The sequence below is a fragment of the Canis lupus genome, chromosome 24 (genome assembly GCF_003254725.2).
Source record: "Canis lupus dingo isolate Sandy chromosome 24, ASM325472v2, whole genome shotgun sequence".
NCBI classification, from domain to species: domain Eukaryota; kingdom Metazoa; phylum Chordata; class Mammalia; order Carnivora; family Canidae; genus Canis; species Canis lupus.
Window position 1 is genome coordinate 44,101,743 of NC_064266.1, and position 23,842 is coordinate 44,125,584.

At 50.6% G+C, this 23,842-nt stretch overlaps 1 protein-coding gene and 1 long non-coding RNA gene across 7 annotated transcripts in view; one reads left to right on the top strand and one right to left on the bottom strand.

Moving 5' to 3' along the window:
* Nucleotides 1–2,313: 2,313 nt before the first annotated feature.
* EDN3 (endothelin 3) overlaps nucleotides 2,314–23,842 on the top strand; it is a 30,211-nt gene continuing 8,682 nt past the window's right edge. For 2 of the 6 annotated variants that reach the window (XM_025470569.3, XM_035705810.2), the window contains exons 1-2: nucleotides 11,087–11,274; nucleotides 11,900–12,188. In XM_025470569.3, the coding sequence (XP_025326354.1) occupies nucleotides 11,223–11,274; nucleotides 11,900–12,188 (341 nt within the window). In that variant the 5' untranslated portion in view covers nucleotides 11,087–11,222. Of the gene's footprint in view, nucleotides 2,456–2,724; nucleotides 2,785–8,038; nucleotides 8,858–11,084; nucleotides 11,275–11,899; nucleotides 12,189–23,842 lie in introns of those variants that run through there. The other 4 variants (XM_025470570.3, XM_025470571.3, XM_035705812.2 and 1 more) reach the window with 4 other exon arrangements.
* Nucleotides 3,215–9,874, bottom strand: LOC118352216 (uncharacterized). The gene is made up of 3 exons (XR_004808996.2): nucleotides 9,596–9,874; nucleotides 8,897–9,033; nucleotides 3,215–6,054 (listed from the first exon to the last, which is right to left on the bottom strand). It is a non-coding gene; the product is annotated as an uncharacterized LOC118352216 (long non-coding RNA).

The following is a 23,842-nucleotide window of genomic DNA, read 5'->3' on the forward strand; positions in this document are numbered from 1 at the left end:
ATCTGGCTAGATGATTGATGAGGGTGATCTGCACTTTATTTAATTTTATAGTGACATGGCACATGAAACTGGTTTCCATTTGTATAACTGACATAATCTCTTTCTAAAGCAAAAATTTTGAGGAGAAAAGTTATGGGATAAAAGATACTGAGTAGTGGCAGAGGAGCGCCCAGGCTGAAGGATGTGTGTGAAAGGTCTCCTGCATGGTCTGCAGGCCACGCTCAGATTTGACCTCGCTTTCTCTGAATGCCCATCACCCTACAGGCCGCAGGACCCCACCAGCCCTTCACCACAGCTGTCTGGCTTTGTGCTCCAGCAATTCCCTGCCTTTTCCCTTCATCTCCTGGGTAAATCACCGGTTCCTAAAGTGCAAAGACTGTGTTGCACTTCTGCATGCCTCTAGGCACCGAGCATACTGCTCCCTGGTTCTGGTGATTGATGGTCTCCAATCTTGTGGGCTATGAATTAACCACTTATTCACACATTCGAGGAAAAAAAAGGCCAACATAACTCAGAATTTTCATATTATAAGTATCTCTTGACATCCCAATCCTTCTGGGGCTGTGGTGGCCACAGCAGGGAGTGGGGATGTGTCTACCTCGGGCTGCTAAGGCTAGAGAACATAGGAGGGGATGCAAGCAGTAATGACCTTTCTTGAAAAAGTGAAGTGTGACCAGCTCTGGCAAAATATATACATATTTATATATTAGTTTCTTTGTGAAATAATAACCCAGTAGTGATAGTGATGACAAATTAGAAAATACTGAGGTTGTAAGTGGAAGACACAGACTGGCGCTGCCTTAGGACATAAAGACTTGGTTGTCAGATGCAGGCCTGATTCGGGTGGGGCTTGGTCCAGCACTGTAGATGATGTGACTGTGCACCTGCTTCTCTCTTCTCCATTCTGTCTTCCATGGCATTGCCCTCCACCTTAGTCTCCACAGGGAGGGACGATGGCTTTTCTTTCCAGAAGCCAAGGCAAATGTTGCCTGGCACATCACTGGCTCTGATGGGGTCCTGTGCCCATGCCTGAATAAATTCGAGTAGAAAAGACTGGAATTAAAGTTCTGAGCCTCCCCCCTACCCAGCTGTGTGACCTTTGGCAAGTCATTTCTCTTCCCTGCATCTCATCTGTGCTGTGGGGATGATGACGGTATCCACTGGGTAGGGGTGTTGTGAGATCTAAATGAGAGAATGAAGGGAAGGCGTAAGTATGCCCCTAACATCTACTGTCAGGTCCTGAGACCACTGCAGTGAACAGGGAGACCTGGTCAGTGCCTTCTAGCAATGTCATGGTTGTGGGGGGCAGACACTCACCGGATCATCCCAGAAATAGGCATTTTGTCACAATTCTGAAGAATGCTATAAAGGATCAGTCCTGGTCTTCCCAGCCTGAGAGGCCAGGAGAGCGGCCTTGTTCTGGGGCCCAAGGGAGGTCAGATGACTGTGAAGAGTAACGGATAGGCCAGCCTTTTCGCTGTCCCTGGGCTGTGCCACATTCACCCCACACATGGTTCTCTCTGTCTGGAGCTGGGCCATCTTAGTCGAGTTGGCTTCCTTTAGCCTCTTGGACCTCGGCTAACCTCCCTCTACACTCTGTTCAAAATGGGGCCCCTGGCCCTGCCCTCCTTGTCACTGTCTAGCTCTCCCTTCATGCATTTTTCCTCATAGTCACTTGTCGTAACCCCCAGTCACACTAGTTAATTATTTGTGTTTTTATTGTTTATTGTCCTTCCCGCCAATAGCAAGCATGTGGGCATCAGAGAAGCACGCACCTTTCTCACGGTGCTAGCAGCGGCATGTGGGGTAGCGCCTGGCTCCTGATGGGGGCCCAATGGAAAGTCATTGAGTGAGTAAAGGAACACACTTAGAACCCTTTTAAATGTATTTTCACTGAGCTACTGGTTGACATCTCTGGAAACTAAGAGTTGAATCCTAAGGTTAAAAAAAAAAAAAAAAGTCATGTTATTTCTCTTCCTTTCCCCTGATCCATCAGCACATTCAGGCAGGAGAGCTTGCTGCTCTCCAGCTCTGGGAAGATATCAGGTCAAATCCTGCCCTCTGTGCATTTCTGAATTTGAGTTATGACTTCCAGACTCCACAGCATTGCTCTTTTGTTTAACTGGCGTCCTGCTGAGGGTCTTCTCTTGTCTTTTAGAAAGAAATCTTGCCTACACAAGAAAATGTGGAGCTCATTAAAAACCCAGATTGTGAAACTTCTTTCAGAAGGAAATGCGTCTGTGCTATAACCCAAGAGGTTCTGAGGAATCTCTTCCTTGTCTTCTGAAAGTTCTGGAATTGGGGAATCCTGTGGCCCTTAGGACTCTGTCCTGCCTCTCCCCACTCCTTGACCAGTGCTCCTCCCTCACCCCTCGTTTCTCTCCCGAGTCCGGACGGTCCCCAGGTGTGAGGGAGACCGAGATGAGGAGGAACAGTGAGCGACACACCCCAAAAGGTAGGGTCGGCCAGCCTACACATATATTTTTCCTCTGACCCTAGAAACAAAAGCTTATGTATTTCCATGTAAGGGAATGAAGCTAAAAAAAAAAAGAAAAAGAAAAAAAAAAGGGAATGAAGCTAGCTGTGTGAGGAAACCCTCCACAAACTTCAGTGACAATGAGTCACCTGTGGTCTACAAATTCCTCTGATTTGATTCCCTCAGATTCTGATGCTTTGTGACTTGTTTGGGACCTAAATTCCTATTCTAGTCAGTTAAGGCATATAGATTCCTCAGGAGCAATGTGCCATCTTATACCTGTTGTAGGATTTCAGTCCCTGCCTGTGGTAGGTTTTCACGGGCCCACTTCTTTACAGCTCCCTTACCAGGCCCTCGACCCCATAACCTGGCTGTGCCCCCCAAGGCCCAAGAGCAGAAGTTGCTTTGGCCTCTGGGATGTCCTCAGATGTGGTATGGACAGAGACCTGAGAGGGGTTGGTGTGTTGGGTATTCTCTCTCTGCGACCGTGGAAAGGACACACCTGATGACCTGGGGAGGATGAGAAATGGAGCCAAGCTGAGTCATTTCTTTGTCCCGCCCAAAGTCAACCCAGATCCCCAAACAGCCAGCTGAGTGCCAGCATGTCCAGCAAGACCTCAGAGCTGCCTAGCCAGCAAATGCTCTCGTTTCACTGTCCTTATGATCAGGGGGATGTTTGTGATACAGATAACAAATACACCCCCCCGCCAAAGACTTCTGATCTATCAGGAGAGAAAAGTATCTATACAACAACAACCACAACCACTATGACAGCTGGGTAACATTTATTCAGTGCGTGTTGATTTTGTGTTAGGCCAACATGCAATATTTACCTACATTCTCTCATTTAACCCACACAGTGACCCTAGTAGGTAGTCTACCTACTACCATTACTACCATTATCCCCATTTCAAAGATTTTAAAAAAAGTAAGTCTCAGAGAGGTGAAGTGACTTGGCCAAGATCACTCAGCTAGCAAGGGTTGGGGTAGTCAGGCTTTCTATCCAGGTCCATTTGGCTCCAAAGCCCATGAGTGTTACTGTTATGCTTTACTACAAGTCCACAGAGGCCATAAGCAGTTGTAAGGGGGTCAGAAGGTGTTTCCTTTAAACAAGCAAATTAGGTAGAACTTTCCAGAAGGGGCAGCATTTGGGTTCTGAAGTGGCTTTGGATAGGATTCATGCAGTGAGGTGGAGGGTGGAGGGAATGGAGGAGTGCCTTGATGCATATTTTTATTCTGCAAACAGATCAAGCTAGCATTTGATAGCTTCTGGAACCAAGTTTCCCAAATCCAGGGACTGGTTGCATTTGGTGGACACAGGAACTCACCAGGTTAAGAGCTTTAGCAGGATACAGTTTGTAAAAAAATTTCTGTGATAAGAGTCAAGGCTACTTCACGGTGGCTAAAACCAGCAGGTGTGTTGTGGTGTGTTGACTTAACTTGCTCAAAAGCATCTCTGCCACGAATCTGCTAGGATGCCTGACATTCCCACCTTAGGGAGACGCACAGGTGCCCAGTGAAAGCGCACATGTTGGAGATAAGTGGAGAGGGTGTGTGTGTCTGAGTGGCCTGGGTGGGAGCTCTGGGGGAGGGGGGCGGTGGGAGCGGCTGGGACAGGTATGAGTTGGAGGCATCTGAAGAAAAACCTGAAATGCAGGCCCTGGAGTATAGGACAGATTCCTAAACTAAATCTGCCTCTGCCGAGGGCTGGTGCTGTTGAAGATGGAGTCCCTGTGCACCTCCCTCAGGAACTGGTCCCTCCGTGGTGCGTCACTCGGCCAGACAGCCGCGAGGCTCCGGGCTGGCATCCCATCTGATGGCCGTCTAACGTGCCGCTTCAAGGTTGGCACAACCCTTCCTTCCCTCCACACTGCACCGTATCTGCTGGCACAAGAAATGGTTTAGAAAGAGCACTCATGTCTTGTCTGCTAAAAGTGTGGAACCTCAGATCTTCTGGACAAGTTTTAAATATTTATCTTGGTAGCACTTCCCATCCCCTGACCAGGTCAACCGGCACGCCGTCCTGCTGGTGCTCTTGAGACGACCACCAGCAGGTGCATCCATCGCCAGCTGATACCATGACCCCTTACCTCTGCGCCAGCCACCGTCACAGTAAGTTGAGCTGAAACATCGGGATGCTTTTGCCTGTAAGTACCAGAAACCTCATTTGAACTGGCTCAAAGATGGGAACGTACTGGTGGATGGAGGTGAAAAGTCCGGGGTGTCGTGTTGGATCCAGGGGCTCAACGCTTAATCTCAGCTCCCTGCTCGTGTTTTCTACCTCAGTTCTTTCTGTGTTGGATGGATGTTTCCCTCCTGGTGACAAGATGGCTGCCAGCACCTGCAAGCTCCCCTCTGGTCCTCTCAGCAGCTCCATGGAAAGAATTCAGAGTCCCAGGACTGAATCTCATTGGCTCCCACGGGGCCAGGCTTGGCTCACAGCGCCGTGTCCCCAACCAATCATTGTAGTCTAGGTTGTGTTAATTTCCTTCAGCTGCTATAATTAATTATGACACACTCAATGGCTTAAAACCACACAAATGTATTATAATTCTGGAGGTCTGCCTATCTTAAAAGTGACGTGATGCTCTGGTCAGTCCACAGACATAACCCTGGCCCTGGAGCCCCACACAAGCTACACAAACTGTGGGGAGAGGTGGTTTCTCAAGGGAAGATATAGTCCAGACCTGAAGGAACAGGATATGGAAGGGGTAGCCATGGAAAACACAGGAGGAACTCTGGAGTTCTTTTAAACAGTTTTTGCTAGACTCATTGTTAGATTCTTTTTTTTCTTTTTCTTTTTCTTTTTTTTTTTTTTTTTTTTTTTTTTTTGAGGTGAGGGGGATCAAACCAATTTCTTTTAGCCCTTCAACACATGTAATTGGCAGGGCTGAAGTTTGGAATACATTGTGATAATTTTATTTCATTGGGAACTTTATATACAATTTATGTCACTCAAAGCAGGGAATTTGGAGCCTCATACCTCCTGCAGTGCATCTCACAATGAGCCTCATGCTGACGAGGAGGCGCACAACTAGGACTTGGATAACATAGAAAAGCACTTAATTATCTGGTTTCTGAGCAAGTCCAGGGTTCTGCTGGGTAGGTTGGGTGGGAGGAAGAAACTCCAGGACAATGGAATAGTACATAATGTATTATGTTACTCTCACTTAAATCCTCTAAATTTAAAAGAAAACAATCTTCAAAAGAGTCACAAAGCACATGAAGAGGCAACTTGAGGCGATGCTTATCCAGATACATCACAATATTCTTAGCGGTTGGATTTTGATTCAAAAGTGAAGTGAGAGGTACAGTCTTAAAGATACAGCCGCACATCTGCCAGCTTGGAAGAGGTGGCTGGAAAGTCCACAGAACGACCCTGCCACGCACTTGGCCAAGGCCCACGACCGGCCCGAGAAATCACTCTGCTGTGGGGTGCATTTGATGGCAGAGGCGGCGAAAGGTGATCATGGAGGGTTGGCAGACCCTGGAGGAGGAGAGAGGCCACTCAGTGTCTGCTGCAGAGGAGACAGGGTCCTTCAGGCGACCTTGCATCAGAGAGCGTGGGAACAAGGAAGCTAGACAGATGGAGAGGTGAGCGCTCATCAGTGGTACACAGGAGAAAACAAGTATCATTACTGACCCCAGGTGTGCGTTTGAGAGGCAGCTGCCTAGTGGTTATGAACCCTGCCCCTGGAACTGGATAATACTGAATCTGAATCCTGGCTTTGTCACTTTAATAGCTGTGTGACCATGGACCAGTCATTGTGACCTTTTTGAGCCTCTAACCATTAACCTTTCTTCATCGGGAAAATGAGAGTAATGATAGCTCAGGGTTTTTTGAGTTGTTACAAGGGCAAAACCCTCACCATTGGCTCACGGTCGAATCAAGTGAACTGTTCCCTTTGCATGCTGTGTAGCCTGAAGCCCACAAGGGCTGGTACTGTTCTAGCCAGGATTTTTTTTTTTCCATTGCAAATGACAGAATCCCAAGTAAGCTTAAACAAAAAAGAAATTATGAGCTATTACAAATGCAAAGTGTAGGGAAAGCATGGATTTCAGGCCCAGATGGATCCAGGGGCTAGAAAGAGAACACCAACCCAGTCTCTCCAGCTCTTGAGTCCACATTGCTCCATACTGGGTCCATTCTCACAGGGTCTTTCTTCGTGGTGGCAAGGTGGCTACCAGTAGCTTCAGATACATTTCCTTTCTTCTCCACAGTCCCAGGGAATACATTCTCAAGCATTTTAGCTAAAGTTCTGAGACTGACTTGCTGGTCCAGCCTTGCCCAGCCCTGAACTGATGGCTGTAGCCAAACAGACAGGATCTCTGGATTGGCCAGATCTCAGTCACAAGTTACTACCTTCGAGTCCTAGACCCACTGACCATGTGGACAAAGGATGGGTGGGTCCTAAAAGAAGAACCAAAGTGCTGTGACCAAAAGGCAGGGAGGGGATTCTGGGTGGAAAAAAGTAACCAATATTTCCCACAGGAACCTTCAAAGTCATGACTAAGGCATCAATCAATGCACCATTAAGTGGCCAAACAATCCAACAGAAACAGGACTCCCAGACCACTCCTGATTTTCTCAGGTCCTCCTTTCTCCACATACCAAACAGCTGGATCAAACCACAAGAGCCCAGAGAGAAAGCCCTTGGATTTCCCAAGGCAGCATCAATGATGTGGAGAGGGGCATTGTCCTGTGCCTTTTCCTTATTATAGGACAAGTGATTTGGATTTCCAGAGTTCCTCTGTACCTTCAATTTGACAAAACACATATATGTGTTTTATTAATTTCCACAGATTTTTTTAAGAGTAATTTTCAAGAATGATGAGATTTCCCCTTAACAGGGCAAGGAACAGTTCCCTGCTGTTGTCCACTGTTCTCTACGGATTTTGCAGTCAAAGTGCTCTGCTCCTCATCCTCCATCCCCTGTCCTCCCTCCCCTTCCTGGCTACCCCCACCCCTCCATCTTGTCCCTCCTCCTTGCCTAGTTTAATGAGATCTTTCCAGACCTCCATTATGAGCAAACCAGCTCTGGGATTTTCTAAGTCTCCAAACCACCTATACAATGACTACTTCATATTTTAATTCAGGTTACTTTTTTAAATTTAATTAATTAATAAGTTAATTTAGAAAGGAATTCTATTCACCATCACACATGGAAAACCAGTATCGCTTGCCATAAATAAAAGATAAATGTAAAATTAAATGAAATACTGATGAATTATTGAAAACCACATCTGAAACTAGTGATGTACTATAGGTTGGCAAATTGAATTAAATTTTAAAAAATAATAAATTGGGTAGTAAACAAAAAAATTAAATGCAATTAAAACAATGTTACCAAATCCCAACTACAACAACAAGAACAACCAGATTCAATACTGGGTGAAGAACTTGAATAGACATTTCTCAGAGTAAGACATACAAAAGGCCAATAGACACATGAAGAGATGTTGGACATCATTAATCATTTGGGAAATGCAAACCAAAACTACAATGAGATACCACCTCACCTCATGCTCATTAGGATAGCTACTATCAAAAATCAGAAAAATTTAAAAAATAAGTTCTGGTGAGAATATGGGGAAAAAGGAACCTGTATGCACTGTTGGCAGGAATGCAAAATGGGACCTCTGTGGTAAACGGTATGGAGGTTCATGCAAAAATCAAAGCCAGAGTCACCATGTCATCCAGTAACTCCAGCCCTAAAGGATTGAAAGAATGCTCTGGAAGAGTATTCACACCGTCGTGTTCATAGCTGCATTCTTCACAACAGCTAAAACATGGAAGCCACCCAGCATCCGTCAGTGGATGGTAAAAGCCAAGTGTGGTCTATACCTACAAGGGAACACTATTCGGCCTTAAAAGGGAAGGACATTCTGACACCTGCCACAACCAGGATGAACCTTGAGGACATCATGCTCAGTGAAATAAGCCAGACACAAAAGGCTTGTCCTGCTGCGGGGAGGGGGAGACGGGGAGTTGGTGTTTTCAGAGGGATAGAGTTTCAGTTTTATAAGATGAAAGAGATGTCTATGGAGAGAGGTCGTGTTGGTGGCTGCACAGCGATGTGAATATATTTAATATCCCTGAGCTGTGCACTGAAAATGCTAAAGAGGGTAAATTTTATGGAATACATATTTTACCACAATGTAAAAAAAGAAAGAGAGAGAGAGAGAGAGTAAGAAATCCTGTCTGGATTCTGTGTCCTGCCCGAGGTCTCCAAGCCTGTGGCCTCTGTCTCTCAGCACGAAAAGGAAGATTATATGAGACATTCTTGATGGAGGCGTTCTCCCGGGAGTGGTCAGAGGCCAGAGGAAGAGCGGAAAAGGGGAGAACATTCTCACAGGAGAGCGGGTGTTGCTGAATGTCAGGTGAGTACCCACTCCAATCATGGGGTTCAGGGGGCTGACCTGGTTGAAGACCAGTTAAAATTCTGCCCCCACCGACTGTCCACCTGGCTGTCAACTCTTGTCTCAGCTCTGCGTGGTGTCTTCTGGTCTCAGCAGCCTATATCTTTGGTTCTCTGGCCCAGACTCCCTGCTGTCACCTAGATTAGAAGACCCCAAGAGGTGGGCCAGTGCCAGGCTGGTCTCCTGCAGTGCAGGTGCCTCCCGAAGTGCTCACCCAGGTGTGCTGGTTTTGTCCAAGCTGTGGAAGGCAACGGACTCGGGGAGTGGTCCCAGCAGCTCAGACACCTCCTGTGTCTGGGCACACCCAAAGACCACCTCCTACCCCTTTCTCTTTTTAGCTCATTGGTTGATCTTTCTCTTTTTCCAGTCATCCCTCAGTCCAAGACATTTTATTTTGTAGGTGATTGATATGTTAATTCTAAGGGAAGGGATAATGATGAAGTGATCCAAGTTTGTAGCCCAGCCGGAACAGAAGATAATCCTAGTCTTGGGTTTTTCTAATTTTCAAAGCATGGAGCACCAAAAAATGAAGCCGAACCCCCCCTACAGAGCTTGTGTCCTGCTTGGTGACAAATCACCCTAAAGGATACTGTCTTCCACATCCCACTCCTCTCCTTGACTTGGACTCAAGGACTGGGCAGGATGGAAGGGGTGGAGTGGGCTGGAGAAACTTCCCCAGCGTGGTAATGATTTACCCACCATTGACTGCAGCAAATGACCCTCCGTGGTGCTCCTGGGTTCTGTGGGCCACAGGGGAGGGGGCTGGCCTGTCCTCAGTGGCAAGTCTCGAGGCTGGGGCTCCAGTCACCTCTGGGCTCACTTCACGTGTCTGTGGTCGGCACTGCCTTTGCTGTGAGGCCTCGGGTTCTCTCCCTGTGATGGCTGCACATAGGCTCACTCAGGCTTTCTCCTAACATGGTGGCTGTGTTCAGAGGACCAGTGTCCCGAGGGAGGGAGCCAGGTGGAGGTTGTGGCACCTTTATGACTTCTGCTGCTTTCTATGGGAGGAGACAATGGGGAGAGTGTCAAAGGATTTGGGGACCTGTGTTAAGGTGACCACAGTGCCCTGAGACTTGCGCAACTCCAGGGCTGCAGGTCAGTGTGGCCTGGCGTGGGACCTGGCCGTGCCTGAGGTTCCCTGGGAAAGCCAACTCCAATCCAGCACAAGTTGACAGGCTTGGCAGTGGCCCTGCGGGGACTGCCCAGTGCCATCTGGAGCACTGCCTCTGTGTATTGTCCACCCTTCTGGTCAGAGAGCTCTGGTAAGGGCGGGGCTCTGAGGCTTTCCAGGTATTCTCAGAGGTCAGCAGTCCAGGGCCAAATCATTCGTTCATTCATCCGCTCACCCACAAATCTTCCTGGAGTGCTTCCTGTGTGCCCAGGCACCATTCACAGCTCAGATGGTATTGGTCACCACAAAATAAGGCAACCCCTGTCTTCTGTGCTGCTCAGGGCAGAGGACAAGACTCAGGTGAGCCTCCACACATCACACTGGACACTTGGAAAGCCTTGAAGGGAACCGGGGTCGGGCGGGGGGGGGGGGGGGGGGGACTTACTGAAGCCCCTCTTCTGTGCAGGGGGCCCAGGCCGCTAACCTGCTTCTGGCTTGACTTTGCTCCCCTGCCACTGCCCACACCCACTGGCTCTGAGCTCCTGGGAGAGGCAGGGAGACACTGCCCGTGCCCGTGAGTCACGAGTGTAAAGTACGCCCAGGGCCTTGGCAGGACGGTCTGTGCAAGGGCAAGGTGTCATTAGGCGAACATTGAGAAATGTTGCTTTCCCATGGCCCCTGAGATAAAAGCCAGCAGCCTCCGAAGCAGCCTGTTACCGCTGGCATTGCTGTGGGTGGGAGCTGCAGGTCCAGGGGCAGCGAGGCGGCCGGGTGAGAGTGGGAGCGCGCGTGTGCGTGTGCACACGTGTGCATGTGTGTGAGTGTGCGCGCGCGTGGCCTCGGGACAGCTGCCCCCGCCGCACGGCGCCCACCGCGCCCACCGCCCCCGGCGCGCCGCCCCCGCTCCCCCCCAGCGCGGGGAGGCGACCCCCGGCGCGCCCCGGGTTCAAAGGCCCCGCGCGGCGGCCCCAGCCCCTCCGGGGGGCGGGGAGCGAGGGGGTGGTGCGGGCGCCAGAAAAGCCCGAGCCCACAGCCGGCCCCGCGCAGGGATGGGCAGCGCGCGCTCAAGAGTGTGACCGCGGCCGGGACGCAGCGAGCGAGCGCCGGGCTCCGACCCCGCAGCCGGAGGGCGAGGCCGCTGGGCCGGCCCGGAGCCTTCTCTCGGCCACAGGCGTCCGCGCTCCCGGCCCGGTGCCCCGCGCCCCACCGGGGTTCATGGAGCCGGGGCTGTGGCTCCTCTTCGGGCTCACGGTGACCTCCGCCGCAGGTAAGCGGGCGGGCGGGGCGGCGCGCCTCTCCCGGCCGGGCGGGCGCACACAAAAGGACCCGGGGCCGGGGGCGCGCGGAGGGATGGATGCGTCGGGGGAGCAGCCGCGGCCGGGCTCGCCACCCCCGGAGGCGCCTGGGGGCGGGCCGAGGGGGCCGGCGGGAGCGCGACTGCCCGGGGGGGGCTCTCGAGGTAGCAGCCCACCGGCAAGCCAGAGATGCTGCCCGCCCTGGTGGCCGCGGTGAAGGTTTCAGACAGTTGGGAGCTTTTCAAAGAAGTTTGCCAGCTCTTCCGAAACCGTGCGAAAATGATCGCGAAGTTTTCAACGGGGGCGAGTACCTTGCAGACTTTGCAGAAAGTGAAAATAGCTCGCAAGCTTTCCACCAAGTATGCACATAACTTGTGCAAAGTTTTCTTGGAAAACTGTGCAAATTTTTCAGAACGTATGGCAGAGGTTGCAGACGTAACAGAAAGTGCAACTGGCCCGCAAACTTTGCAGAAAGTTTGGTTGTCCCCTTCCCCCCGGGTTTTTGGGAAGGGTGGTGGTGGTGTGTGTGGGTGTGTGTGTGTGGGGGGGGGTCTGCACACCCAGGAGCTCAGGAGCCTCTCAATCTGCCTCCTGCAGGATTGGTACCTTGCCCCCAGCCTGGGGACGCTGGCAAAAGCGGCGTGCCCGGGACCCCCCCTACAGCCAGATCTGAGGGGGACATCCAGGAGCCTGTGGCCATGACTGCAGTGCAAGGTCCAAGTCCCAGAAGCCCCGAGCAGGAGAAAGAACCAGGTCGGTTTGGGGAGCAGGCATCCAAGGGGGGTCCTGTGCACGGCCGCGCCAGGCGCTGTACCTGCTTCACATACAAGGACAAGGAGTGTGTCTACTATTGCCACCTGGACATCATCTGGATCAACACTCCTGAGTGAGTCAGCCTAGCCCTGGGTGGTGGGAAGTGATTGGGAGGGCCGGCCCACATCTTCGCTCCTGGAGGTCCTCATCCCACCCCTGCCAGGTCAGCCCAGAGCCGACCCTGGCACAGCCTCCAGCTCTTGCTGGGGCCTCCTGCCAGCTCAGGCCTGGTCTGCAGGTCAGGGGTGTGGCTCCCAGCCCCTCTGAGGGCCTGGCCTGGGAGAAACCCAATCTCAGAATTTCTGATCCGGTGGAAGGGGGAGCCCTCCCTCTGAGACAAATGAGCTGGCCAGAGGGATTAGACACCTGAGAAGTCCTTCTTGGATGGAGGAAAGTTATCTCCTGCCCCAGGGGCTGAATGGGCCCCCTGCCCTCGACCCTACCAGGCTCCAAGGAGTTTCAAATTCCTTGAAAGCAGCCTGCTCTCCAGAGAGTGCAGGGGTGGGCTTGACAGGGCCTGGTGGAACCTTCCCAGGAAATGTGAAGTCCCACAGGGTACCAGGCTCCTATCCTCCCAGGGCTGGAGTGCTGACTGGTCCTGCCACCGGGCTGACCCCTGTCACCCATGTTGCCCACTGCCACCCACTGCCACCTGATGCCACAGACGGTCTCTCCTCCTCCCTTCCAGCCCCTGAGAACTCTTATTGTGGGACCAAGGCCAGTGCCACCTGGAGTCCTGGGGTCTGCCTCGCTGTAAAGTCAACCTTCTTCCAATACCAAGGGGTCGAGAGCGCTTGGTGGTGGGAGGATTTGACAGTGTCCCCCATTCACTTACTCCATCTGGGAACCTCCCTCTGCAGAAACATCACCTTACAAACAGGAAAGAGGGCTTGACCTTGCTCTGGTTACCTGCCCTCTGGGCTTTGCCATCCTGAACTCTAAAATCTGGGACTTGGACCAGATGTCTCCATGTTCCATTGGAGACACCAACAGGTGTTCCTGGGACCTTGTGGGACTCCTGCTGGTGCCCTACTAGGGATTCTTATGGAGGAGCTTTCCCTGGGAATGGCAGCTTTGCTGTTATGTTTGGAACCACCTTGATTCATGTCCCCATGGCTTCCTTCACCCTCAAACCTCTGAGCACAGTGGGTGACAGCTTTGACAGGCTCCCTTACCCACCTTGTTTCATGAACACCTGCAGAATGAGGGGCCAAGGAGGGTATCCCTGAAGGGTCAAGTAGCTTTCAGACCAAGTGACAGCATCTCGAAGCGCATCTGGGATAGATTTGGAAAGTGACCCAATTACACCAGAATGGCAGACAGGGCTGGCTTCACTAAACCACCTTGACACTTGCTCAGGGTCCAGGCTCAGAGGAACTCATGCTCAGTTTAACACTATCCTGGAATTCTTAACTCTTTTTGAACCGGAGGCTCCAGTTTGCATGTCCACGCAGAGTCAGCCCAGGGCCAAGAGGATGCAGCCTCACCTTTGTGAGGAAGAAGAGTGTGATGGGCAGTGGGGGTGGGGCTCCTTCTGTTCTCAGATAATGTCCAGAGTCTCCTCTTCTTGCAGCCTCCATCACCCTGACACCTGTCCTTTCTGATTCCTAACCCCCTGGCCTTGTGACCTGACCAAAGTATCTTCTCAGAATCCAGGACGCAGGGATTGAGTCTCACCTTTGCTAGAGTCTCAAGCTGTCAATGTAGAAGGAGAAAGGAAAGCCAACTGAATTGGGGGCAGGGGGGCTGGGGCAGAGGAGAGAAGAGAGGAGGAAGGAGAGGGTTTGGAGTCTACTTCCATACTCTGCTTGTTGCCAGGCTCCTGGCACCAGCTGGAGGACTGACTGCTTGCCATGTGCCTGAGAAGCTCAGCAAATGCCCTCTGATCTGTTTGAAGCCCTAGCTCGTAATTCCAAGTTGTCTTATATGAATCCACGGACCTTTGACTTTTTCTAGGGCAGCCAACTTGCTGACGTCCCCCTCACAGTTAGATTGACCTCCTCCCCTCCTTCCTGACCCTGATTCATTGTAGACACTAGGAAAGAAGGATTAAATATGGTGTTGAGAGTTCTGTGTGCAACAAAAATGACAACAGCCAGATGAACATTTTGAAGTTAGACAAGCAAAATAGTTTTAAAAGGAAGGTTTTTCCAGATGCTCTTTCTCTTTTCTTCCTCCCTCCCACCCCCTGCCCCATGGTTGCCTCCCTCCTTCCCTTTCTTCCTTTCCTTCCAAAACTCGATAGATTCATAGACAGATCCATTTGCTATCTTTAAACATCTTGGACAAGATTGTAATGTGAGAAAATGGGCTCTAGGGACGGAGAATGTGGGCCTTTGGAGAAATGGCAGGATGAAACATCGCTGAATTGGGCTGAAAGTGGAGAATAACGAGCTCTTTTCTGGGTTCCCGTCTGTTTCCCTACCCACTCCCTGTTGCAGACCCTCCTGGTCTGTGGAGACTTCTCGAGCGTGTAATATGCATCCAGGCCCTGTCCCACAGTCCTCCTCTGCCTGGGAAGGACACCTGCAGGGTTGCAGGTCACTTGCACTGCATGTAAGGACCTGCAAGCTGCAGGTGGGACATGCAAAGTACTGCCGAGACTCTTTATGTATCTTCTGTGGAAGGTCAATATCCAGTGAGGGCCTGAGAGACCAGGGACTCCTGAAGTGTCTTGTGGGTGTAAGAGATGAGGTCGCTGGCTCTCTCTCATCCCCCTATGTGCTTACTTCTTCCAGACCTCAGCTTGGTCAACCGTCTCTGCACACATCCCGTGTTCAATAATGCTGGTTGGCTTTTGGTTAAGCCCTGCTGCCTGGAGGTTCGTCCTTTTCCTCAGTGTCACTGAGGTTCTGATCTGCATGCTTTCTCCCAGGAATGAGGCTTCTTGTTCCAGAGTGTGTGGATGCTAACCAGAGGCCCATACAGCCCGGCAGACACATGTGGGAATGTGCATTTTTTGAGGGGTGTTGCCCGTAACTTCCGCTGTAGCCTCCAGGAAGTCTGTGGCCCCAAAGAGGAACCAAATGTGTCTTGGACGGCTTGCACTTCCTAGGCCTGTGGAGGCGGCTGAGGCCACAGCTGGTCCGTGGCACCGTGTGGGTTTCATGACTTTCTTTAGCCATGTTAGGGAGCTCTCCCTCTCCCCCCCAAGCAATCCCACCACTGCCAACAAAAACAGAAACAAAACTCCAAATCAGAGAAACACAACCCATCTTATGATTGTGGAGAGTTTGCCAAGAATAAGATAACTAGGGAGAAGTAGTGAACAAGTAGTCCACGTGCTTACATGCTTGTACACCTGGGGCTGTTCGCCATGATGCTTGAACACCAACCAGGAGTGTCCTAGGACACAGTGTGGGATTGTATTAGTCGGGTTCTCCGGAGAGACAGAACTCACAGGATGGCGTATGTGTGCATGTGTGTGTGCAGACATGCCTGTATAAATACACACACACATGTACACACACAGCAGGTGATGTTGCAGCCTCAACTCTGGAGGCAGAACTCCTCCCTCTTCAGGCACCACTGGGTTTTTCCATGAAAGCCTTTGACTGATTAGACAAGGCCCATCCACCTCCTGGAGGGTAATCTGCTTTACCCTAAGTCTACTGATTTAAATGTTAATCACATCTAAAAAAAAAAAAAAAAAAAAAAAACTTCTCAGCAACCTCTAGATTGGCATTTGACCAAATATCTGGCTCTGGTGGCCCAGTTAACTCGACACATAAAATTAATCCCTCTCTTCCCACCACCATCCACCTGGCTTGGGAGTGAGCCATCCATCAAATGGCCGGTGGAGCTGCAGGATACCCAGCAAGGAGCTCCTCTGTGTTCCTTCCACTTTGTTCCGGGAACTGAGAGAACCTGCCATCTGCTAATCCGGCCAAGCACATAATGAGGGAGAGGCATTGTGTACTGTGATGATGGTGACCATGTTTTCCAAACAAAACTCCAAGCCATGTGATCTCATGACCAGGAGGAATGTATTTATGAAAAGAATGGTGTGCATGTTTGCAGTCTCAACTGTGGTGGAAAATCTAGACTCTACAACCCCTACTCGTGGGAAGGCGCCAGACCCAGGCGCTCTGCTCTGTGTCCTGGCTAGCTGTGTCACCTGGATGTGTGGGGCCTTCTCTCAGTGTCCCCTGGGTGAGACTCCAATGCCAGTCTGACTCTGGGATAGTGATCTCACAAGATGACCAACCTGCCACCCTGGCTTCTTCAAAGCATGCTTCACTGACTCAGTCCAGCAAGAATGACATTTGTTTTGGGTTCTTTTACTCCCCAAAGAAGTAGAGTAAAAAAAGAAAAGAAAAGAAAAGAAAATGGTAATTAAAAAAACATTGAAACTTGTATTTTAATGTATTTTGCCACAAAAGGCAGCAATACCACAGATTCATCTCTGTCCCTGTGTTGTTCAAGAAAGTCATGTTCACATTTCCAAGAAGAGGCATTCCAAATGTTAGAACGTTCCAGTGAAATGGATGGATCCAGAACCCCAGCCTCCTGCTGATGTGAGGCCAGCTGTCTCCCCTCTGTGATTCCCCCGACCCATGACCCATGCTGGAGATGCAGGTGTTCAGGCATGGAGACAAACTCTTCCTGGCCCTCTTCATAATCACAGTGCTAAGGAGGAGGAAGAGAAGGAGGAGGAGGAGGAGGAGGAGGAAGAAGAGAAGGAGGAAGAAGAGGAGGAGGATGGCCAACGTTGACACAGAGTGAGGATGTGTGAGGAGTACACCAGAAAGGAGATGGGACATGGAATCTATGAACACTCAATATAGTGAAGACATGACCATCAGGATAGCTGTGCCACGTGGGGACTGTAAACCCTGTTGGGGGTGGTGGCCAGGGCCCATCCTGCCTGTCGTACCCCATTCTGTGGTTGGCCAATGAGTACAAGGTTCTTTCTCTGGCACAGTGTAGGTCACCTCCATGGACCATCCATCCTGGGTCTTGCCCCAGCTCCTGAGTTGGAGCCGCACTGAGCGAGCTGCACCCTTGATGGCCAGGTAGGCTGTCTATTAGCATTCCATTAGAATAAGGTGTATGGACCTGGGGTAAAGGTGTGCCTGGCTGCCTCTGCTGCTGATAAGTAGCCTGATAAGGATGCTGGCCAAAGGTTGTTCCAGGCTCAGTGAGACTTGGTCCCGCCCTTTCTACCTCTCCTGTTTTCTATTGCTTCCCTCTACCCTGGAATGTTTGGGGCTTGGTGTCCTCTGGAGGCGCTGACCAGAGGCTCCCTCCGTTAGTGGGGTGGTGCGGGCGGCCACTGGGCTCTGGCCTTTCGGGATGATTTCACTGATGAGTTTAGAACCGGTTTGTTAAGTGCTTCCTGGTGAGGGGTCTGTCTGCATGCTCCTGTGCTCCCCGGAGCGAACATGGAGCCTTGGGGTTTGTGGACAGAGGACCCTGCCCAGGCCTGGAAGGCGCCGCCAGGAAGCGATTCCTGGAGACACTCTGCACACTGGTTTACAGAGAACCACTCTCGGTGCGCCAGTGAGCAGGACCCGTGAGAGAAGCTGCTGTTGGCCAGATTGGACGTGAGTTTGGACGTGGGGTTCTGACCCATGATGGCTTTGCTTGACTTTGTGTGAGTTTGTCTCCCCGTGTAACTATTTCTGCATCCTCTGAAATCTCGTAAATGTTTAGATCCTGGTTTTGAGTTCAAGTTGTGTATCTCTGAGGAGGCAAGATAGGTCTTTAGAAGTAGAGGGCCCTGGGGCTAAGTCTCAGTTTCTGGAAGAGGCTGGTGCACACCAGGCAAGCCCACCATAGGGGTCACAGAGACTGAGATCCCCCTTCTGTGCCCCAGGGGAGGTGTGAGGAGGCTAAGGTGGTGGGAGCAGAGATGGGGTAGGCCTAAACACAGCCAAACCCCACAACGAGGGAGTGACTTGAGGCGAGGGGCAATTTGCTTTGTAGCAAGAAGGTTTGGAACGAAGGGCTTGACCTGGTGTGACCCTGGGGGGAGAATTTGGATTTCTGCTAGATGAAAGGGACCTCACAGCTGGGAACTTGGCCTTAAATCTGAAGGCAGGTGAAAGGCTCTGACATCTCTGGTGTGGTTTATTCCTGCAAGAATTTAAAACAAAGGAAGCTGGGAGCAAACAGCACTTTCCTCCAGGAGGCCCTGCGGCTGTGCTGGAGGCCAGCCCCACTCTCTGCTCCAGCGCCCTGGCTGGCCCCGACCCCCAGCACCTCCACGCACCTTTCATACCTCTAGGCAGCCCTGGGGAAGAAAGCACTGCTTAGCCTGCCACATTGAGGAGGTGGCCGGCTCTCATTCTGTGTCTTGTTTCCGATAGAAACAAAGTTCCTTCGAATTGAATGTGCACATACTTTCCCCTACATGGGATAGGAGCCTGTCTTACTGCGAAGGAAGAGCTGCTCGTCCAGACACAGTTTGGGGTGCATCTAAACCCCTGTGTCCCCAGCAAGTGCGGCTCAAATGGACTGACAGCAGAAAAGGGTATCCAGTTGCCCTTCTCAGCTGCGCCAGCTGGGAGACTTGGGACACCAGAGCTTTTGGAGAACTTGTCTGAAGGCTGAGAGGCATAGGCCTTCTCTTCTTTTACGGCCTGCTCAGAGCTGACTTAGCAGGATGACTCAGTGGGCAGTAAGCCCTGTGTCCTGGCCCAGTAACTTCCAAAATGAAACAGATTCATTTCGGGAGGCCGTAAGAGGCAAGGAAGCCCAAAGTGACAATGGCACAAATGGCCCTGTTCCGCCTATGACTCGGGAAGTGTACAAGTTCTGCCAAAAGTCGGAAGCAGGTCAGTGAGAAATCAGAGATGTGTGTATCTTTCCTGGACTGTTTTCCATGGGTTTCTTGCAGGGTGGAGGCTGGGGTGAGGCCAGGGACACACTCCCTCAAGGGTGTTCTTCAGGGATGTGCCCAAGAGTCTGTAGTAAACATAAATGGGATATTAAGGCAATATTTTAAAAAAATTAAAGCAGAAAGTTCATCATTAACAAAATACCAACATTTGTAGTATATGATCCCACACCATGCCTGCCTCGCTTGCCTCCCTCACCTTGCCCAGAGATCCCAACATTGGGTTCTCGTTTGGGGGTAAAGCCTGTATCCCTGCAGGGACTCAACTATTGTTAGTTTGAGGCGAGTGACCAATGCATCAGAGCTCCCTGAAGGACACGACCCAAGGACGCAAACAACTTGATTAGGAGGAAAAGCAGTCTTTGTTACAGTCGAGCTGGCGAGTGGGTCTTTGTTCAGTAGCATTTTCCAGCCTTACAGTGAAATCTCTTCAAAATTAGCAAGGGTGTCTTCTCTGGCTTACTGTGGATTATTTAAAGGATGTATGATGGTGTCTGTATTTTCTTTTTTTATCCTCCTGCAAATACCGCCACCCCCCATCCTTAAAAAAAGTACCTGCTCCTTATTTTACCGCCACTCTTTCCACGGCTGGGAACTATTTTGAGCCACATCTGTCTGCAGCTTCGCATAAACTTCTAATGAGGCCATGCCAGACAGACGTAGAATTGCCTACATTCAACCTGGAATCCGTTAGGGTCACGGGGGGGCTGGGGGAGAAACTCCAGCCTTCTCCCCATGCACGCCTTTGGGCCGCGCCAGATGGAGGGAAACCAGCTAATCTGTAGGATTTTGTAGACGCTTTCATTCCCCACATAGTGGTGGTGTTTGTTTCCCTAACTTCCTTTTTGAGCCGTAGCTCCTGGCGATCTCACACCACACTGCAAGCAAGGAGCTTTTTTCTGTTCCTCTTTCCTTTGACCCCTCGTGCCTCCGTGTCTCCTTTAGTGGGTGTGTGGCTGTGTTTTCGGGAGGGATATGCCTGTGTTCTAGGGAGCTGGTGGCCTGAAAAGGCCAACAGACTCTGAAAAAGTCTGTGGCTTTGGCGTTACTTTTAAGTTTGTTTATATGGTAGTGGGACATAACAGTATAGGCAGAAGCGTTACATGTACAGGTGTTGAGCCCCGGAGCCTCTTGGCTTGGGGGGCAGGGACCCCGCATTTAGCTGTGGTTTTATTATTGGAGTGAGGCATCATGCCAGCTCCGGCAACCATGCTGTTTGGAGACCGAGGGACGCAGGTGTTGGAGAGTCTCTAGGTAGAACGTGGAGCTGGATGGACATTTCAGAGACCCAACGGCCCTTTCCTTTCTCAGGCCCGGAGGGAAGGTGGTCACTGGGGACCCTCACCGAGCTAGTCTTCTTCCGTTTGGACCAGAAATGCGGGTCTTCCTAGTGAAGCCACTCGTGTCACTTCTGGTGTCTCGATCATTTGTGCAATCTGGTTTCTCCCTCATGCCAGTGGTGTGGCTGGCAGGAGCTTCCAGTACCTCCCCCTCCATCTCGAGATGTCTTCTCTCCGGGAAAAACCCTCTAAGGCTGGCCAGTTGAGGGCAACAGTAGAAATCCAAGAAATCAGCCAAGAAACCAATACATGTGGGAGATGGGATGTGGGCCAGAAGTAACAGGTAATTTAGACCTCACTCCTTCCTTCCCTCATTCATACAACACGCAGTGATTGCTGAGATACTGAGGTATTTCTGAGCACAGCTCTGAGCCAGACACTGCCTCCACTGCCCTGGGTGTGGAAGGGAACAAGGCAGAAAGGGTCAGTGGCTCCAGGTGGAAAGGTCTGGTGTTGCCAACCCCAGGGGACAAGAAGCAAGCCACATTACAGTAGAGTTGTGGAATCAACCCTCATTCTTGGCTCTGATTGGTGGGGGTCAATGCTCAACAGACTCTGAACATGCCTATGATTCTGGTGATATTCCCAAACAGTTCAGTCCTGAATGAACCCAAACGTCCCCACTCCCTGGCCTTTGGTAGGGTAGCATCCTTAAAAAATAAAAATAAAAAAAATAAACTACCAACACACAACACATTGCTCACTTTTGATGTTTTCAAATACTGTAGGTTCACTGGCTGTTTGGGGGGCTGTAGGAGGAGGACTTTCCACACGGGCTGGTGGTGGGGCAGGCAATCTCTGTCTTGGGGTCTTCCAACTTTAAGACGCAAGGATCTTCTGCAGTGGAGGCAAAGCTACAAATTGCCAGTTCACTTTACATTGTTTGTGAGCACAGGGCCTCTGTAGTCGTCTTTAGAACCAGAAAGCATGTGTGTGTTTTCTGCTTGTATAACAAGGTTGCTGAGGAGCTGTATTTCCTGGCCTGTTTTCTTTCCTGGAGACTGGAAGGGCCCCCCGTGGGTTGTCTGGCATGAGGCCTGGCCCGCAGCAGACTTGCACAAGCGTTTGAGGAGTGGACAAGGACTAGTTCGCTGGAGGGTGAACCTTCTGAGGTGGTCAGCCGACAGTCTGGGGCTGGGCTCTGAGCATCTTGAAACGGAGGAGAGTGAGTGGTATGCTTGCTCTCACCTGCCCAAAGGACAGTAGGAGCCAAAGCAAACATTTTATAGGAGAAAGGACTGGGAAGAAAGGACTCCAGCCAGCTTGGTTTGCTGGGTTTTGTCCTGACTTTGAACCCACTCTTTTGTGTTTTGTGGCAATGAAGAAAATCTCTGCTTGTCCCCAGCAACTGGGGACTCTCTGGGTCTTCCTATTAAATCTGAGAGATCACGGTCACTTCCGTCTCAAGAAAATGAGTTCTGGATCAGCTAGCCATCACTGGTCACAAGCCATGGAAAACCTAGTCTAGCTAACATGATGCCAGAGAAGTTTGTGGAGAGGACACAGACAGGAAGAAGCAGTGCCAACAGCGGGAGAGGGACTGGGACCAAGGGCCCCCAGGGCACAGATGCATGGACACCGCGGGGCAGGGAGCAGCTCCAGGGTACTTTCAGAGGTTGAGTTGCCCTCACCAGGCGTCTTGGGAGAGACAGGGTCTCATGTGCCCAAGTGCGGTCACCTTATGAGTCCTTATACAGGGGCAGGTGAGGGACATTGACGGAGGGTCTCATGGAGACCTCACACAGTGGGGAGGGATCACCACCCCCATCCCAGGAAAGAGAAGCACTTGGATTCCGGGAGATGAGGCAGCCAAGCTTGGCCTTGGGCTCTAGAGAATTCCGGGCTATCAAGTCCTCTGACAGGGGTGTTCCCATCTCCTCACCTTTGTGCTTAGCAGGTGCTCTGGGTGCTCGTGGAAGTGAATGGCCACATCCTGTAGTGAGTGAGCCTCCTGTCGTGTGGGTCAGAGCAGAGCGCTTACCTAGCGCCTCTTTCTGGCTAAGGTGACTGAGGCAGGGAGTGAAGGTGAGCCACACTTTCTTCCTTGACCAAGAGGAAAATTCTAAGCCTGGATGAGCGGGTCAGTGATGCCTGCTGCTGAAGGAGTTTAATAAAGTCTGAAATGGAGCCGTCGTTGGAGACCATGCTGGGCTTGAGAAGTTCTCAGGAGAGGAGTCACAGGTATCCAATGGCTGCAGGTGCTGGCCTGCCAGTGGGTGGTCGTTCGTGTCCCAGTCCGGGGGCGGGACGGGTCTGCGGATCACGCCCTCTGTTCCGTACGGCCCCAGGGCCACAGGTGAAACTGCCTTTGCTTCCCATTTCAGCAGGGGGAGTGTGAACAAAGGGAATAGGTCATCAAGTTGACTTTCTGACCAAAATGAGACAATCTATTTTTTGCGGAGACGCTCAGAGGGAACACGGACTTTTAAAATTGTGAGCAACTGTAGTTATAAAAATTGTATCAGGTCCTCATTTTGTCACTCTGTCTTGTGACCTGTGTGGCTTTGCTCTATGAGACAAGCCGCCAGACTGGGTGGTCAGGTCAACTCAGATGCCCCCTGAAGGTCAGGCAGAGAATAAAAGTGAGCAAAGCAGGGAAGGTATAGAAGCACCGGGAGTGGCAGGGACTGGGGCAGAATGGAGCCTTTCTGCCCCATCTCTGACTTTGTGGCTTAGCTCCAGATGATCATTGTCATGGTGGAGAGCGGGGTTGGCGTTAGTATAGCTTCTAGTTATTCAGGAGAAGCTGAGAGTTGGGATATTCATGTAAAATTTTCAAATTAAAAGAAAAAAACCAACCCTCTGTTGATTGGTTGAAACCCATAAAATGCTAATTTGCTAACCCTTACAGTAGATGAAAGCTGTGTGGGTATGTAGGGTCACTTGTCTGTCTTGTTCATCGATGATCCCCCTGAGTGTCATCTAGTGCCTGCGCATCAAAAAACATTCGACAGATATTTGTTGAATGTCTCTCAATGGAAGGAAGTAAAAACCGAGTTTTCAATGACAGTCTCATAACTTTCCTCAGAAATTAGATTTTGACCAATGAGTCTCCTTTTGGCTGGCCTTGGCGAATGTCTGTATCTCTCCTTTAAACTTCAGGTATAGCCACCGGTTTCCTGACCAGAAAGATGGAGGTCACTAATTCATTTATGAAAAGGCAACACTGAATTTAAAAACAAAATCTAAAAAAAAAAAAAAAAAAGCCAACTTTCCTTATTTAAAAACTTCTTGCTGAGAGAAATCAAGTGCTTTCAGTGCGATATACAGATGAAGAATGAATATGGGGGATTTGGAAGTTTAATATTTAATAACATTTATATATGACATTTGGGAAAAGCGGTAAATAAGGAACACTGTGATAAATAAGACTCTGGCATCACCATCACTGATCAATAATGAATGTACGTAGGTTGAGGGACAATTTATTACACAGAGACACATAACGCTAGACGTCGCATATGTAGGTATGCTGGAAGACTATTTTGTTTTGTCTAAGAGCATTTGGATTGATCTTCTCATCTGCTTCTCTTTTGTATGGAGCTC